This window comes from Notamacropus eugenii, chromosome 1 (genome assembly GCF_028372415.1).
Source record: "Notamacropus eugenii isolate mMacEug1 chromosome 1, mMacEug1.pri_v2, whole genome shotgun sequence".
Classification (NCBI taxonomy): Eukaryota; Metazoa; Chordata; class Mammalia; order Diprotodontia; family Macropodidae; genus Notamacropus; species Notamacropus eugenii.
The window spans coordinates 60818979-60835944 of NC_092872.1; the positions used below are offsets into that span (position 1 = coordinate 60818979).

Consider the following 16966-nt stretch of genomic DNA (forward strand, 5'->3'; position numbering starts at 1 on the left):
TTCAGTCATTTCAGTTGTGTCTGACTCTTTAGGATCCCATTTGGGGTTTTCTTGCCAAAGATGCTCAAGTAGTTTGTCCTTTCCTTCTCAAGATTATTTTACAGATGAGGAATTGAGGCAAACAGGTGAAGTGATTTGCCCAGGGTCACACAACTGTCTGAAGCTGGATGTGAACTCAGATCTTGACACCAGCTCTGGCATTCTGTCTGGTGTGCCACCTAGGTGCCCTAATCCTTAACCATCCTTCATGACCCAGTTCAAGTTTCACCTCCTCTGTGAAACCTTCTCTGACCATTAAAGCCTTCAATGACCTCTTTTCCCTCAAAAATTCTAAGATTACCTACTGTCTGTACAGTCATTTGGCACTTCCCACATATATGCTGTATTAATATCTTTTCCTGTATGTCCCATCTTCCCTGCTAAAAATACCAGGCCTTCTTCATCTTTGTTTCTCCCACTTCACCTGTAGTGGTACCTTGTACATAGTAGAAGTCCAATAAATGTCACTTAGTCATTGAAATGTTGGGGCATCTCCTTTGGAGATTGTCCTAGGAATTATTCCTAGATTAAGGAACAGGACCTAGGAGAAGAAATGTCCAGACTTAACTTTGTGCTATCCCGAGAACTAGGGAGGGGCTAGGGCTGAGTTGCCTAAGGAGGGAAAGTCTCATCATAGAAAGAGCCCAGGCCTTAGCGTGAAGAAGCCAGTCACCTCACTTCTCTAGACCTCAGTTTCTTTATCTGTCAAAGGGGCATAAACAGATCTAACATACTGCACAGAACTTTTGGGAAGAAGTACTTTATAAACGGAGTCATTCCTGGATGAGCAGAAGTGTTGGATTACTACTGAAGTGTCCCAGTAGGAACTGGTCCCAGCATTTTCTCCAGGACAGTGTGTGCAGCCAAAGCCGAGGCTAGCTGGGCAGGACGCTGTTAGGATAGCTATCTCCTGTGCCTTCCTACACTTATTTGTCTTTCCTGTCCATTTTCCCCACACTTCTTCACAATTTTTTTCTCGTCTTTCTGTGGTTAACATTTAATCTTTTGCATTTACTTGGGACTTTGGACTTTGGGGAGGCATGATAGTTGTCTTCATTCACATACATTCAGTGCTTCCGAGGATAGCTGTGACACTGGCTATCTCTACATAGGAGAGAGCTGCTTGATAGCTTGTGGCTAACAGCTATTGCCAAGTTGCCCAAGTGGCCACAATCCACCTTGTAGAGGCATAGCTAATTCTTCGTGCTTATTTTTTATGAAGAATAAAATATTTCTAACAGGCCCTTTCAAGAGCTAGTTCTTGTACCACACAGTTCTATGTTCCACAAGCTTGTAAGCTTGCCTACTAAGTGCACTGTGCTACTCTCGGTGCTAGAAATGGTGGAGCCAAAAATTGAAAAGGTTTAGGAGATCATCTACTAAGGAATAATGATTGAACTGAGAGAGAAAGCTAAGACTGAGCTGATGACTGATGATTGACCTAAGACAGCTAAGGGAACAAGGAGAGAGTAGAAGAAGTGAACCCAGCACAGAGCCTTAAAGGCTGGCCATCCTTAGTTTGAAGAAGAATGTGGTCTAGGAAGGAGGCTGAAAAGGAGCAATCAAAGGAAAGTTCGAGGAAAACTAGAGGAGAAAGTCACCACACCAGGGAATAGACAGCACGTCCAGGTAGGGGCTGGTGAATGGTGGTGTCAGATACTGCCGAGAATTGGAGGAGTCTGAAATTGAAAGAGCTCTTTGGCCTTGGCAGGTAAGAAATCACTGACAAGCTTGGAGAGTCAAGTAAAGGAATTGGAAGCCAGTTTACCAAGGGGCTAAGGAATGGAAGGTGGAGAAGAGGAGGTGATAGATAACTCTAAGAGTCTAAGACAGCATGGCAGCTTGAGGGGAGGATCAAGGGAAGCACAAGCATATTTCATTAGGTAGTAAAACTCAAGCCTTCAGAACTATATTTTTGTTAGGGGATTATTTTCTCTCCACCAGGATTAATAAAGGTAAACTAAAATAGACATCGGATCTCACTTTCAAAAGACCAAACACACAAAGTTTTTACCACCTCAGAAAATTTGTCATTTGTCATGGACCTCATTTGCTTCCCCTTAGAAAAGAAGGGGCTGAGCTGTGCGTTAAAGAATCAGAAAATTCCAGACATAGGAGCACCCTTAGAGTCCATCTAGCACATTTTTTACTTAAGGAAGAACTTGTTCTATCACTGAATCTCAAAGTTGGAAAATTCTTTAGAGTCCATCTAGTCTAATCCATACTTGACCCGGAATCTTTACTGCAACATCCCCAGCCACTGACCATCAGTCTCTTGACGAGTGTACTAGGAAAGGTCTAATCCAGCTCTGAAAGCCTTTGTTGTGAAGGCTTTGTTACTTCTGAAATCATATGTAATGTGTTCTGAGATGCCTTCTGGTTCAGTCAGTCTATGAGCAACTTAAGTGAGAGTCAGAGCCACAGAGCCCAGATGGGTGCTTCTTTCCATTTTGTGAATTATTTACTTGCCCACAATAGAACCCTTATTGAGTGACACTTCTTTCCTCTGACTAGAAAGCTGGTGCTAATTTTTTTTCTAGAGGAAAGAATGCTGGTATTTGTCAACCCAAAACATAAGATTGTAGAATGTCAGATCTGGAAGTGACCTTAGACATCACCTAGTGCAAACTCTTATTTTAGACAGAATTGTGCTCCAAGTTATAGTGAGTTAAGGATGAAACCGGGACTGGACCTCTGGTTTTCTGATCTCTCCAACGTTTCTCAGGTTTTTGGAACATATCTGTGGCCCGTGGATCTGTCCTTGGCCCTTCTTTCTTACCTTGCCTTTCTTCCCTGACTATCTTCTTCACCCCTATAATTTGAGGTCTTCGTTCTCTGCTCCCCATCCCTCCCCCACCCCTAAGTCTATTCAGACTAGACCTTTCCTGTGTTATAGATCTATATCCTCAACTTTCTCTAGAATTCCAACTGGGCAAACCACCAGTTAATCAGCAAACATTTATTGAATGACTGCTGTGTGTCAGGACTCTGCTGGTTGCTGAGGGTACAGACACAGACAGTCTTGTCCACAATGAGCAGTGATCTGCACCTCAACTTGGGTCTGTCCCAAGCAGACCTCACTTTTCTTGTGCCCTAAATTAGAATTTCTGTCTGTGGCACATCCACCAGTCCAAGACCCGTAACCTTAGAGTCATCTTTGATGCTTTGCTCTCCTTCCCCAACCACATCCATCCTTTTTACTAAGGCCCATTGATTCCATCTCTGCGACACCTTTGGCATCCAGACCCTCCCTGTTCCCACTGCTGCCACCACCATTATTACCACCTCCTGGATTACTGAAATGGCGTCTTTAAGGTCTCCTTCCCTCCACTTTCTCTGTCCTTTAATCCGTCATTCAAATGCTGCAGGACTCATTTTTCTCATACATAAGTCTGCCCAGGTCATACCTCTGCTCAGAAGTCTTCGGTGGCTCTGTATCTTACTGAGTTAGGTCCAAACTCCTCTATGTGGCATTTGAGGTCCTCCCATATTTGGTCCCATCCTTCTTCCCTCTAGCTTCATCTCCTTCCACATATCACATGCTTCCGCTAAACCAGTCTATTCCATCCAAATCTGTCCTCACATTTGCATTCCATTCTTACATCTTTGTGCCTCTGCCCAGTCTCTTCTTTGTTTCTAGAATGTCTTTGTCCCCCTCTTTGCCTGTTGAATTTCTGCCTGTCCTGTGGAGTCTCACTCAAATGCTACCACCTCCGTGAAGCCTCTCCTGATCCCACCTCCTCATCCCAGTCTCAGATAGCCATTTGTGTTGTAACTTTCTCGTGTTACTTAACAGCATATGTTCCATGTACCCTCTAGACTATAAGTTTTAAGGGGAGGGGATCATGGCTCATTTAAACTTTGGCTTTCCCCCAGGACCTTGAATAGTGCCTTGTATGCAGTAGGTACTTTCTTTGCATTTTCCCCACACTAGGCAAGCTAGCTCCAGCTTGCTGCTTAGCCCTAGCATGCACATGATGAGAACAGAGGGCAGTTCTGATTAACAGAACAGGGACATTATCATGCCAGTGAGAGAGACTCAAAAATGGATCAAACAGGGTTCTTCAAGGAACTAGAAGTCTTGTTAGGAAGAGAAGCATGGACACAAATGATAATAATAGAAAATAGAGCAAAATTGCATTTTAGAAGTACAAAGCTCTCTTTTGAGGGAGGAAAGGTCACGGGTAATGTAGTTTTCTGGGGAGTAGGGTTGGGTAGGGTGGAGTGAGGAAAAACTTAATGAATGAAGAGGCATTTAAGGTGGGCTCTCAAAGATTAGTAAGATCTCAGCTAAAACATTTTTCCTTTTTTTTCAAGTATATGCTACTAATTTCCTGAAGTTCATCTTTGGTGGTAGGGGAAGTACATGGATTTGTGAAAATACAATTTATTGATTGCCTTCTGAAACATTGTGCTGCTGTAGATAAGTGGACAGAAAAGCCTGCCTTTGGAACGCCATTAGAAGAGCACCTGAAACGGAGCGGGCGGGACATTGCACTGCCCATCGAAGCCTGTGTAATGCTGCTCTTGGAAACTGGCATGAAGGAGGAGGTATGTGCCTTCCCTCCCATATTGCCCAGAGTACTTGTGTCCACCTCCTCTTCATTCTCTGTCTCTTTCTTCTTTAACTTCAGGAACAAAGACTGAGTACATCCTTTGTCCTTAACATTCTTTGATTTTTAAGTGTGTCCTTTTAGTTATATGACCTTGGAAAGCTCTTTCCCCTTTTAGGCCCTCCATTTTCTCATTTGTAAACTGAAAGAGATGGTTTCTAAAGACCCTTCTGATTTGGAAGCCCTGTGAGCTAGGGTTCCTTCATAAGAGCCTTCTAAGGTCTTAGGTTCTCAGTTTCCTTTCAGCTTTGACATCTTATCTTCTTAGGCCCCTTCCAGTTCTGATCGTTCATGTTCTAAAGTCCCTTCAAGGGGACGTTGCATGTTCTCAGGTCCTTTCAGCTTAATTCTTCATATTTCTTATAATTTTTGCCTTAAACAGGGCCTTTTCAGAATTGGGGCTGGAGCATCCAAATTAAAGAAGCTAAAAGCAGCCTTAGACTGCTCTACATCTCAACTGGATGAGTTTTATTCAGACCCACATGCTGTTGCAGGTAAACTCTGAGTTTAGTGACAGAACCAGTCACCATCTCACCAGTGTTAGGGGGTTTTGGCTTTCCTTATGTCATGGAACCCTTTGATTGTCCGATAAAGCCTCTGGACCCTTCCTGAGAATCTTGTTTTTAAAAACATAAAATAAAATACATATTTACAAAGGAAGCCAACTATGTTAAAATCTAGTTAACAGAATTTTTTTTTGAAAACCACAGACCCCAGGTTAAGAACCCTGGTCTACAAGTGATAGCCAATGGGTGACAGAGTCTTAGACCATGCTTCAGAACTGGTGAACAGATAAAAATACCCATCTACACTCTAGGTTTAAGTTCAGTGTAAAACTGAAGTTTCCTCCTGGCCAGATTTCTTAGGATTCTAGGAAAGAGTTTGCTTGAGTTGACACATCTGGTCTAGTCACCTTGTAAAATCAAGATAGTATTGGTCATGATCTATTTTTCCCCGTGGAGGGAGAGCACTAGGGTCAGCATCAGGCACCCTGGGGCACAAGTCTGGGCCTCTGGCAGACTGTTTCACATCACTGTCCACTTTCTCATCTGAAAGATGCCTATCTAAATGAGTCATCCACAGACCAGGATTTATTGAGCCCCTGATGGGTAATCACATGGCTGGAGCTGTGTTGGGCTCTGGGAATACCATTGTAAAAGACAGACCCTGCCCTCAAGGAGGGTTACCTCATTATCCAGTGTGGAGATTCCCCGCCTCCCTGGGTAGTATGAGGAGAGTTCTTATAAAGCACAAAGGACCTCGGGTCTGTGTGAGGAGTTGTTATCCTGGCTCCTTTTCCAGAAGTGCAAATCTGCTTGGAGAAAGCATTGCCTCTGGAGCATGCGGGGGAGCTACTGCTCCCTCAACATGTTTTCAAGGGAACAGAGGGTTTGCTTTACAAACTTTGGGAGTTTTCCCCCGATCCCACCCTCATTATGTTTTCTTTTTGTTTTAAAAAGAAGCAGAGTTCTTTTTTTAAAGGAAGCCTCCCATTGGCACTGTCTATGTATGTGTGTATATGTGCATGTGTGTGTGTGCGTGTATACACATGCACATATAACACTAAGGGAAAATTTATGTCATTTCAGGTGCCTTGAAGTCCTATTTACGGGAACTGCCTGAACCTTTAATGACTTTTAATCTTTATGAAGAGTGGACAAAAGTGGCTAGGTAAGGTGATAGCAAAATGATTCCTGATCAGTAGAGAGAGCCCTGAATTTGGAGTCAGAAGACCTGGGTTTGAGCTTGCCAGCTCTGTTGCCTTAGGCAAGGCTTACCTCCTCTCTGAATGCTGATAATCTTGTCTGTAAAATATACTTCCTATCTCACGGGGTTATTGGGAAGAAAGGGAATTTTAAACTCTGAAGTTCTGTATTATCATCAACAGGTAAACACGGTTAGAGAATACCTTCTCAGGTCCTCACAACATAATCCTACCATTTCTAAATCAATCAGTGGTTTTTTCGTATAAGCTTCAACTCTCAGGAGTTACACATGACCATTAGCAAGTCTGTTCATCTTTCTGAACCTCAATTTCCTCATTTGTAAAATGAGAAAACCACTTGAAGGATTGTGAGGAAACAGCTTTATAAACCTTCAGTTGTCCTGGAAACAGGAGCCATCATACTTAGCAGTTTCAATCAGTAAACATTCATTAACCACCTATTATGTGTGCGGCTCTATATTAAGTTCTGGGAGTAAAAAAGAAGCCAAAGGCAATCCCCATCTTCACGGGGTTCACAGTCTAATGGGGGAGACAGCATGCAAAGGATGTATCGAAAGCTGGCTATATGCAGGCTGAATAGAAAGTGATTGATAGAGGGAAGGCACCCAACATAGCAGGGCTTGGGGAAGCTCCCTGTAAAAGGCAGGGCTTCAGTTGGGACTGAAGGAAGTCAAGGGAGGCCATTCGTTGGAGCAGAGGAGGGAGAGGGTTCCAGGCCTGAGGGATAGCCAGAGAGAATGCCTGGAGCCAAGAGATGGAGTGTCTTGTTTGTGTCACTGTAATTCATCAAAGTGTATTTTGATAAATTTCATAAAATATGAACTTTTTTCCTTCAGTGTGCAGGACTCAGACAAAAAACTTCAAGATTTGTGGAGCATATGCCAGAAATTGCCAAAGCCAAATTTGGCCAATTTCAGGTTTGTATCATTGCTGTGTTTTTTACTGTGATCCAGTTCTCACTTAGAAAAGGTGGCAGCCCAGCAAAGACGTTTCAGGGCCCTGCTGATGGCCTGTTTGCCCTGGAAGGACAGAATGTTTGGGACAGTGCTTTCATCATAGGGACCTCACTTTTATTGTTATTTATGTGCTGTTTGTTGCCAACATGAATTGACCTGAAAATTGCTGATCAGCTGAATTTTCTGCTGAACTGTGGATTAATCCTTTCATTGAGTGAAACTTGCTTGTGAGTGAGAAGGGTGTTCAGTTGAGAAAATAGTGACTTTGCCTTTGCAGTTTGATTTGAGCTAGTTTGTTCCGATTCACCACTCTTGATTAATTCTTTCATTTTTATCAAGGAACATCTTCCGTCCACTAGATAGTCCATCTGCTTCAGGTCAACAGACTTGGTTTTCTTTGAAATTTCTTTTTATTGTGTACGAATTTTATTCAGTGTAAACATTCGAACACACAGAGAACAGAAAAGGAAGATTGCATGTGAAGCTGGGATCTTTGTGACTTGGATCAGAGTGCTGGCCTGTGAGGCAGGCTGCCCGCACCCCAGCCACCTGTACTGGGAGTCAGGCTGCCTGCACTCCGGGCCTGGCTCTATTGCCATCTGAGGCAGATAAGGCCCCTCTGTTTCTTTGAGCCTCATTTCATTGATCTGTGAAATGGTCCCACTGGCTCTGTCAGTCAGTGTCCCTCTTAGGCCTATGTGTCTATTTCTCTAGGTGGTAAATGTAGACAAACGATAAGCCTAGTAGAAAAAAATAAAAGCTTTCCTCTAAACTTCTGCAGAAGTCCCCGAAAAGGATAAGAATTTAAAAATAAATTGAAATTAGAAATGCTTCGATCTGACTAGTGAGTCTAAAAAATAATGATTCCATTAGAAAATTTTTGTGAAAACAGTCCCATTGAAAGAAGCAGTTATAAAAGTGTAATTGGATTTCTTCTCTCCTAATTGGCTTTACTCATTCTTATTCTGCTAGATGTATCATACCATAATTTTAAAAATTACCAAAAGGTGCTTTTTTGTATCACAGTAAGAAGTGAAATTCTAATGGATATAAATATGTTTGGCTTTGTGAAATAGGTTTGTTCCCTGAAATTTGGGCATAGAGCAAATGTTGGTAAAATGAATTGTTCTCCCATCAATTTCCTGTATTAAGCAGTTATTTCAAAATGGATTTTTTTAAACTCCCTAAAACAAAATAAAGTCATATTTAGAATGCAGACAACCTTTTAAACCCACATCTTTAACCAAAAAGTGATTTGTTTTTCAATTAAACAAAAATACTCAAAATAATATATTACTGTGTAAAATAATATATTAATATATTATTCACAAGAGAGGCAGGCAGCAAGCACCTGGATTTGAATCCAGGCTCTTCCACACACTGGCTGTGTGGCCTTGGGCAAGTCATTTAACGTCTCTGGACCTTATTTTCTCACTTATAAAACAAGGCGGCTGGACTACATTACCTCTAAGATCCCTTTTGGCTCTAAACCCAATGACCCTACAGGTGAGATGACTATAAAAAGAGTCTATTGGACACCTTCCCTTTAAGACAAGGTCAGTAAAAAGAGGAAGATGTGCCCCATGTGTTAACCTAACCATTTTTTCTTTTTTTTTTTTTTTCTTTTTATTTTTATTTTTATTTAACTTTTAACATTTATTTTCACAAAATTTTGGGTTACAAATTTTCTCCCCTTTTATCCCTCCCCCCCCCCCAAACCCAAGCATTCTAATTGCCCCTGTGACCAATCTGCTCTCTCCTCTATCCTTCCTCCCTGCCCTTGTCTCTGTCTTCTCTTTTGTCCTGTAGGGCCAGATAGCTTTCTTGACCCCTTACCCTGTATTTCTTATTTCCCAGTGGTAAGAACATTACTTTTGATCCTAACACTTTGAGTTCCAACTTCTTTAGCTCCCTCCCTCCCCACCCCTTCCCTTTGGAAGGCAAGCAATTCAATATAGGCCAAATCTGTGTGGTTTTGCAAATGATTTCCATACTAGTTGTGTTGTATAGGATTAATTATATTTCCCTCCATCCTATCCTGACCCCCATTACTTCTATTCTCTTATGATCCTTTCCCTCCCCATGAGTGTCGACTTCGGATTGCATTCTCCTCCCCATGCCCTCCCCTCCATCCTCCCCCCCACCCTGCTTGTGCCCCTGTCCCCCACTCTCCTGTATTATGAGATAGGTTTTCCTATCAAAATGAGTGTGCATTTTATTCTTTCCTTTAGTGGAATGTGATGAGAGTAGACCTCATGTTTTTCTCTTGCCTCCCCTCTTTATCCCTCCACTAATAAGTCTTTTGCTTGCCTCTTTTATGAGAGATAATTTGCCCCATTCAACTTCTCCCTTTCTCCTCCCAATATTTCTCTCTCACTGCTTGATTTCATTTTTTTTTTTAAGATATGATCCCATCCTCTTCAATTCCCTCTGTGCACTCTGTCTCTATGTATCTGTGCGTGTGTGCATGTGTGTGTGTGTGTGTACTCCCACCCAGTACCCAGATACTGAAGTGTTTCAAGAGTTACAAATATTGTCTTTCCATGTAGGAATGTAAACAGTTCAACTTTAGTAAGTCCCTTATGACTTCTCTTTGCTGTTCACCTTTTCATGGTTCTCTTCATTCTTGTGTTAGAAAGTCAAATTTTCTTTTCAGCTCTGGTCTTTTCATCAAGAAAATTTGAAAATCCTCTATTTCATTGAAAGACCATTTTTTCTCCTGAAGTATTATACTCAGTTTTGCTGGGTAGGTGATTCTTGGTTTTAGTCCTAGTTCCTTTGACTTCTGGAATATCCTATTCCATTCCCTTCGATCCCTTAATGTAGAGGGTGCTAGATCTTGTGTTATCCTGATTGTATTTCCACAATACTTGAATTGTTTCTTTCTAGCTGCTTGCAATATTTTCTCTTTCACCTGGGAGTTCTGGAATTTGACCACAATGTTCCTAGGAGTTTCTCTTTTTGGATCTCTTACAGGTGGTGATCTGTGTATTCCTTGAATACTTATTTTGCCCTCTGGTTCTAGAATCTCAGGGCAGTTTTTCTTGATAATTTCATGGAAGATGATGTCTAGGCTCTTCTTTTGATCATGGTTTTCAGGTAGTCCCAGAATTTTTACATTGTCTCTCCTGATTCTATTTTTCCAGGTCAGTTGTTTTTCCAATAAGATATTTCACATTATCTTCCATTTTTCGAATCTGCACACTATGTTCTGTGATATCTGTCTTTCTCATAAAGTCCTTAGCGTCCATCTGTACCATTCCAGTTTTGAAAGATCTATTTTCTTCAGTGAGCTTTTGAATCTCCTTTTCCATTTGGCTAATTCTACTTTTGAAAGCATTCTTCTCCTCATTGGCCTTTTGAACCTCTTTTGCCAATTGAGTTAGGCTAGTTTTCAAGGTGTTAATTTCTTCAACATTTTTTTGGTTCTCCTTTAGCAGGGAGCTGATCTGCTTTTCATGCTTCTTTTTCATCCCTCTCATTTCTCTTCCCAGTTTTTCCTCCACCTCTCTAACTTGATTTTCAAAATTCTTTTTGAGTTCTTCCATGGCCTGAGCCCATTGGGTGGGCTGGGACACAGAAGCCTTGATTTCTGTGTCTTTGCCTGATGGTAAGCATTGTTCTTCCTCGTCAGAAAGGAAGGGAGGAGGTGTCTTTTCTCCGAGAAAGTACCCTTCAATAGTTTTATTTCTTTTCCCTTTTCTGGGCATTCTCCCCAGCCAGTGGCTTGACCTCTGAATATTCTCCTCACACCCACCTCACCTCCTGATCCTCCCAGCCAGTGTTTGGGGACTGAGATTCAAATGCTGCTTCCCGCCTTAGGGCTTTGGGCGGGGGGGGGGGGGGGGGGGGGGGGGGGGGGGCGGGGCAGGGGGGGCAGGGCTGCTATTCAGTGTGAGAATTAAGTTCAGGTGGTCAGGTCGGGGCAGGGCCGCCTCTCAGGCCCAGTTCCCTCAGGGGGTTTATGCACAGACCTTCAACAATGGATCCAGGCTCCCGCCCGCTTGGGGAGCCCCTGTCTGCAGCCGCCTCTCAGCTTCTATCTCCCAGGGGGGCCCGAGCCATGGGGGCACCCCACTCCCCTCTCAACCAGCCAAGGAGACTCTCTCACCGACCCTCACCTGTGGGTGGAAGGGCTTGTGCCGCCTCTGGAGATCCCGTCCCTAAAGCCTGCTCAGATCTGTACCTCTCGGAGCCGCCGCAGGTCCGGGCTGGGCTCCGCGTCCGCAGCGCGACGGACCCTCCGCGAGAGGTTTGCAGGTCCCTCTGTGGGTGGAGGGACCCTCGTGGCCGCAGGATATCTCGTCCCTGTAGCCCGTTCGGATCTTTTCCTCACGGTGTCGCAGCCGCTGCAGGGCTGCACTCATCTCCCAGTCCCGGCGCCCAGTCCACAGCGCGAAGGACCCCCCGCGAGAGGTTTGCAGGTCTCTCCGGAACAGAAATCTCCCTCGCTCCAATATTCCGTGGCCTCTGGGTGCAGAATTTACTGTGGATTGTGGGTTCGGAGCTATGCGTATGTGCGTCTTTCTACCACGCCATCTTGGCTCCCACCATTTTTTCTTGTTACCAAAACAAACACTCCCTTTTAAAATCCTCAACATTTCACTCTTTCTTACAAGTTAGTTGTTGTTTATTTCCCCCTTTTAATTAAAGATGTCACACAAATGAACTGACAGATCTTGTGAAGTATTTCCATATTTTGAAGTGCCAAACCTTGAGTGTCAGTATTCACATAGAGTAAGTGCTAGGTCTGGAACCGGGAAGCTCTGGGTTCAGGTCCTGTCTCCGACACTGCCCCAAGACCCTTTGCAGGCCATGTAACCTCTTTGCAGCTCTGGGAAGATAAAGAGCAATCAGAGGGACTTGTCTCCTAGAGCATGGACATGGGGAGATTCCAGGCTCTATTTGCAGGGAGACTTCTATTCCTGGAATTCTCCCACGGTGAAGAAATTATTCTTCATGCAATTGTATGATGTTTGAATCCTTCAAATAGAAACTTTCCTTTGAGTACCACTTATACTTGTGACTGGTGAAGAAATTATTCTTCATGCAATTGTATGATGTTTGAATCCTTCAAATAGAAACTTTCCTTTGAGTACCACTTATACTTGTGACTCTTAGTGTCACCTCTGACTGTTCTGTATGAGTGCTATTATTAGCCACGTTTTATAATCAGTGGGCAGGGGGCTGGGTCAGGTAAGACCAAGAAAAAATTTCTGTCATGGTCATAGAATCGATTCAGACTGCTAGGGATTCCTGGTTCTTTTCAGCAGAAATTTGAAACACTTAGCCCTCTCTTTAAAAGTAGAAATCTAGCCTGTCTTATGACACAGACTACAAACTATCACTTAACTTATCTGAATGTTCTTGTCAATCATGCTTTATTATTTTGATCCCACCTGGGATGAGCAGACTGACAATGGATGCTTTTTTTCCTTGGCAGGTATCTAATCAAGTTCCTGGCAAAGCTTGCACAGACCAGTGACGTTAACAAGATGACACCCAGCAACATTGCCATAGTGTTAGGGCCTAACTTGCTGTGGGCCAAAACTGAAGGGTGAGTGACTGCTCCCCCACGCCTACTGCCTCTTACACAGAGAATGAAAGTCAGAGTCTAATCCAACGGGTACCCAGTAGTTGATGGTGAATCTCAGGAAACAGTCATTTGGGATCTGTTGCCCTCTTGTCCACAATAACCATTGGAGTGGTGTCTACTTCCCCACTACCTGTCGGATCCTTCATGTTTTCCTCTGCCAACCCTCTACCATCACAGTAGCTGCCCACTCGCAAGAACAGCCACCCCAGGTCAGGTTTCCATGAGGTTTAAGGATTCAGGGCTCTCAGGACACAGGGGTTCCAGGAAGACTGGGAACTCTGAGCTGTTTGCCCCGTTGCATTTGTTTCCTCATTTTCTGTGCTCTTCTTAGCCCTTTGCAGTCTGACATCTGACCCCACAACTCTACTGAAATTACTCTCTTTAAAGTTAAAAACTCACAAACCCACTGGCCTTTTTCTCAGAATCCATTCTGTTTTACCCACTGACAGCTTGTAACGTAATGTTTCTTGTGATGTTCTCCCTTGCTTCCCCCCCACCTCTCTAACCTGTTTCCTTTGCTTCTTCAGCCTCCTCTTCCTGTCCTTTAAAAGTGGGCAACCCCTAAGGTTCTATCCTGAGCCTCCTTACTTCTCCTTTCCCCTCCTACACTCTCCTCCTTTCCATAAACGCTACAAAGAAAGATCCACCTAATGTACTGGAAGCTTTCTTCTGGTTGCTTAAATATTCGTTACTGAATTTATTCATTCAGTAAATATTAACCATATGTTACGTCTTGTGCTAAGTGCTAGAGGAGATGCAGATCTCCCTGCCCTCCCCAGGCTCATAGGCAGTGACATCAGGTGTCATCGTGAGGCTGTGCCAGTGCAGAGTTCAGGCTGTCTGTCCGTCTTCTGTGTGCATATCAGTGTTACACAGAGTATACAATAATAAAGGTGTGATGTAGGAGTCCATTCAAAGAAGTTTCTCTCTCCCTTTGGAGGGCAGCTGACCCCGTGCTGCATGGCTTTAACTTTTTCAGTGTCTGCCTAGAAGCGTTTTCTCCTTTCTGAATGACTGAAGTGATGCTGTGGTGATGAACGCAGCTCGCATTAGAGTCATTGTTCATCTGGAATGCTTGAGCTTCTTGTATTTCCTTTCTAGATCTCTTGCAGACATGGCAGCAGCAACATCTGTTCACGTGGTGGCGGTCATTGAGCCGATAATTCAGCACGCCGACTGGTTCTTTCCTGAAGGTAAAGATTTTCAGTGGGAGGAGAGCTGGGACGAACACCAGCTGCGTCCCATACTGTTCTCCAAAGGCTGGCAGGTTCTGTAGATACCGCCTGTAGAGGCCATGCACCTTAATACGTTCCTGGATTTGTCTTTCTGCAGAGGTGGATTTTAATGTGTCAGGAGCGTTTGTACGCCCAGCCTCGAACTCCAATCACTTAGCCCACCCTGGGAATGAGTATGACAGCGGCACTCTAGAAAGGAAGAGGCCGGCCAGCATGGCGGTGATGGAAGGAGACCTGCTCAAGAAGGAGGGGTAAGTTGAGTAGAAGTTCTCTCTTTTTACGTCAAGAGCATATTTGTTAGCTTCTAATTGAGGGTATTTATACTCCTGAACGTAACAGATTTTAACCATTTAAAGAATTCTAGTCTCAGTTTGGGATCATAAAGTCTCAACATTTGAAAGAGGTCTTAGAGGTGCTCTGGTGCCATCTTCCACCCTGTGCATGTTTGCCATCTGGCCACCTCTGCTGGTGGGCAGCCTGCCAGTCTCTGTGGAAGCTAAGGATGGTTCTTGTTCTGGTTGGCTCAGAAGAAGACTCTGATGAGGAGGCAAATTACTCCCCAAATGTCCCAGGCCCTCCTTATTCCTCTGTTTTCCTGAATATATTCCATATGATACTTTTGTAACCTGCAAAATCAAAAATAATTTTTTAAAGTTTATGTGAAGTAAAACTTGGAGCCTGAGAGCACTAAAGATGTTATCCTGGGTCTCTGCAAATAATTTCTTTGAAAATTCATTTTAAAAACCCTTGGAACTATGATTTAGATGATTTATATGTTCTTCAGTTTCATTTTGGAAGGTACAACTTTTGATCTCCGCAGTTTATTTTATATAAATCTCAAATTGTCTTTATTTTCTTTTTCTTTTCTGCATTCTATTTTCTTTTTATAAAATAAAATTTTTTTGATAACTTTTGTTTTTGCATTATCTCCCCCATTTTTTTTTTCTTGCTTATAAAAAAAGAATTGAAATTTTTTAAAAAGTTTAAGATTTACTATGAAACACCAGTAAAACCAATTTAATTTATTTTTGCAACTATTTCTTTTTAAATGAATTTTAGTTCATAAAATTGTCATAAATTTTCAGTCACTCCATCTAATCTTCCATTAGAATTCTTTGTTGGGCCATTCATTCACACTCACTTTTTATTTATTTTATGTTACAGTAATTAGTGTGTTACTAGTCTTTGGATTCTGCTTTATTTTTCTTTTCCCATTATTTCAAAGCATTTCCTGATTTCTTCCCTTTTTGCATACTTGTCCTGTCTTCATTACCATATAATATAATCAGTTCTTTAGCCATTTCCTTACTATGATGCATTTAGGCTGCTACTGTTCCCCCATGCACACTTGTCAGTTCAGTTACAAATAACTTTTTAAATTCTCTCAGGATATATTTGCAACAGTGGAATTATTGAGTCCAAGGCAATATTTGTTTTTTAAAATAACATTTATGGCCTGCTGCCAAAGTGCCTTCCAAAAAGATTCTTTGAATTTGAATTCTCCCAGCCACTAATACATCCACCTGGGTGCCGCCGGTCTTGTCACTCTTAATTCTTAATTCTCAATTGGATGAGTTTGGGCGGATACCTCACATTTGTTTTAATTTGCACCTCTGGTGATTATTGAGGTTGAGGATTTTTTCAAATATTTATAAACAATTTGTATTTCCCCTTTTGAAAATTTGCTGCTTACGTTTTCATTGTTAACCCATGTAATACTCTTAATCCATAATAAGAATATAGCTCCATTTTCAAGTTAGAATTTACGTTATGCATCTAGGTATTGTGCTGTTTTATATCAGTGAGTTAAGATTAGTTATCATTTCCTTTCTCATTCTCCTTCTCCGTCTTCTTCCCTTTCATTCATCCTTTCCATGCTCAGATGAAGTGATCTTATCTCAAACTTAGTGACGTCGGGCTCTTGAGGTTGGGGTCATAAGAGAACATAGGGGGTGTCATGGGAAGGTTGTATCTGACTGGTGATTTCACCAGTGTGGGCTCCTCTTCATGAGGAAGTCCCTTTTCAATGTTAGTTGGCATCTGTTTGATAGCTTAGGCCTCAGCAGGGTTACTGACCTGTCAAATGACTTGTCCAGGATCTCACAACCAAGATGTTTCCAAAGCAAAAGCTGACTTGTTCATGTCTTTCTCTTTATGGTTCTGGCTCTCGCTGCACTGTCATACCACTTCCAGTAATACTAAACTTGCCATGGTTTTCAGTAAACCAGAAATGAGGAGATGGCCTAAAATCTGGTGACTTTGTAATGCAAACATTACCTATATTGTATTGCTGAGAACAGCATTCCTTTTTAAAACCAAATCCTTATCTTCTTTGAGTTAGCTATGCTTAGAGAAAGATGATCTTTTTATAGGGAAGAAAATGTTTTGCCTTTTATCCAGTACAGATTCAATGTAAAAACAGATCTTACTTTAATCTCTTCCCACATTGAACTCTGTCCCCCAGGTTAAGAAAATTTATTCTTAAAACATTCCAAGATGTAAAGCTTTTCTTGAACTGCAGTGAGATGTAATGCACATTTTGATTACATGTAGGTGATCTTAAATAAATTCATGATCCAGATGGATTTTTCCTACTTTGGCACCTCATCGTAAGAACACAGCCTACGTTAGTATTGGTTTAAGCCACGTGTTCACAAAATCATAGAATTTCAGAGATCTGGGAAGGGATATTTATGTCCATGTAGTCAAATCTATGCATGAAGCATGGAATCTCATCTGTGGCATCCTCAGTAAGTGTTCACTTACTTTGAGTACCTACAGGGATAGGAAGTTTACCCTCT

The 16966-nt window shown here is 42.4% G+C and overlaps 1 protein-coding gene across 11 annotated transcripts in view; it reads left to right on the top strand.

Moving 5' to 3' along the window:
- ARHGAP17 (Rho GTPase activating protein 17) overlaps nucleotides 1–16966 on the top strand; it is a 137898-nt gene that overhangs the window by 99699 nt on the left and 21233 nt on the right. For all 11 annotated transcript variants that reach the window (XR_011965929.1, XR_011965939.1, XR_011965920.1 and 8 more), the window contains exons 10-16: nucleotides 4463–4590; nucleotides 5035–5146; nucleotides 6242–6323; nucleotides 7215–7295; nucleotides 12778–12891; nucleotides 14032–14123; nucleotides 14263–14416. Coding sequence is in view for 6 of the 11 variants with exons in the window: in XM_072603922.1 (XP_072460023.1) it covers nucleotides 4463–4590; nucleotides 5035–5146; nucleotides 6242–6323; nucleotides 7215–7295; nucleotides 12778–12891; nucleotides 14032–14123; nucleotides 14263–14416 (763 nt within the window). In the remaining 5 variants the exon portion in view is untranslated. The remainder of the gene's footprint in view (nucleotides 1–4462; nucleotides 4591–5034; nucleotides 5147–6241; nucleotides 6324–7214; nucleotides 7296–12777; nucleotides 12892–14031; nucleotides 14124–14262; nucleotides 14417–16966) is intronic.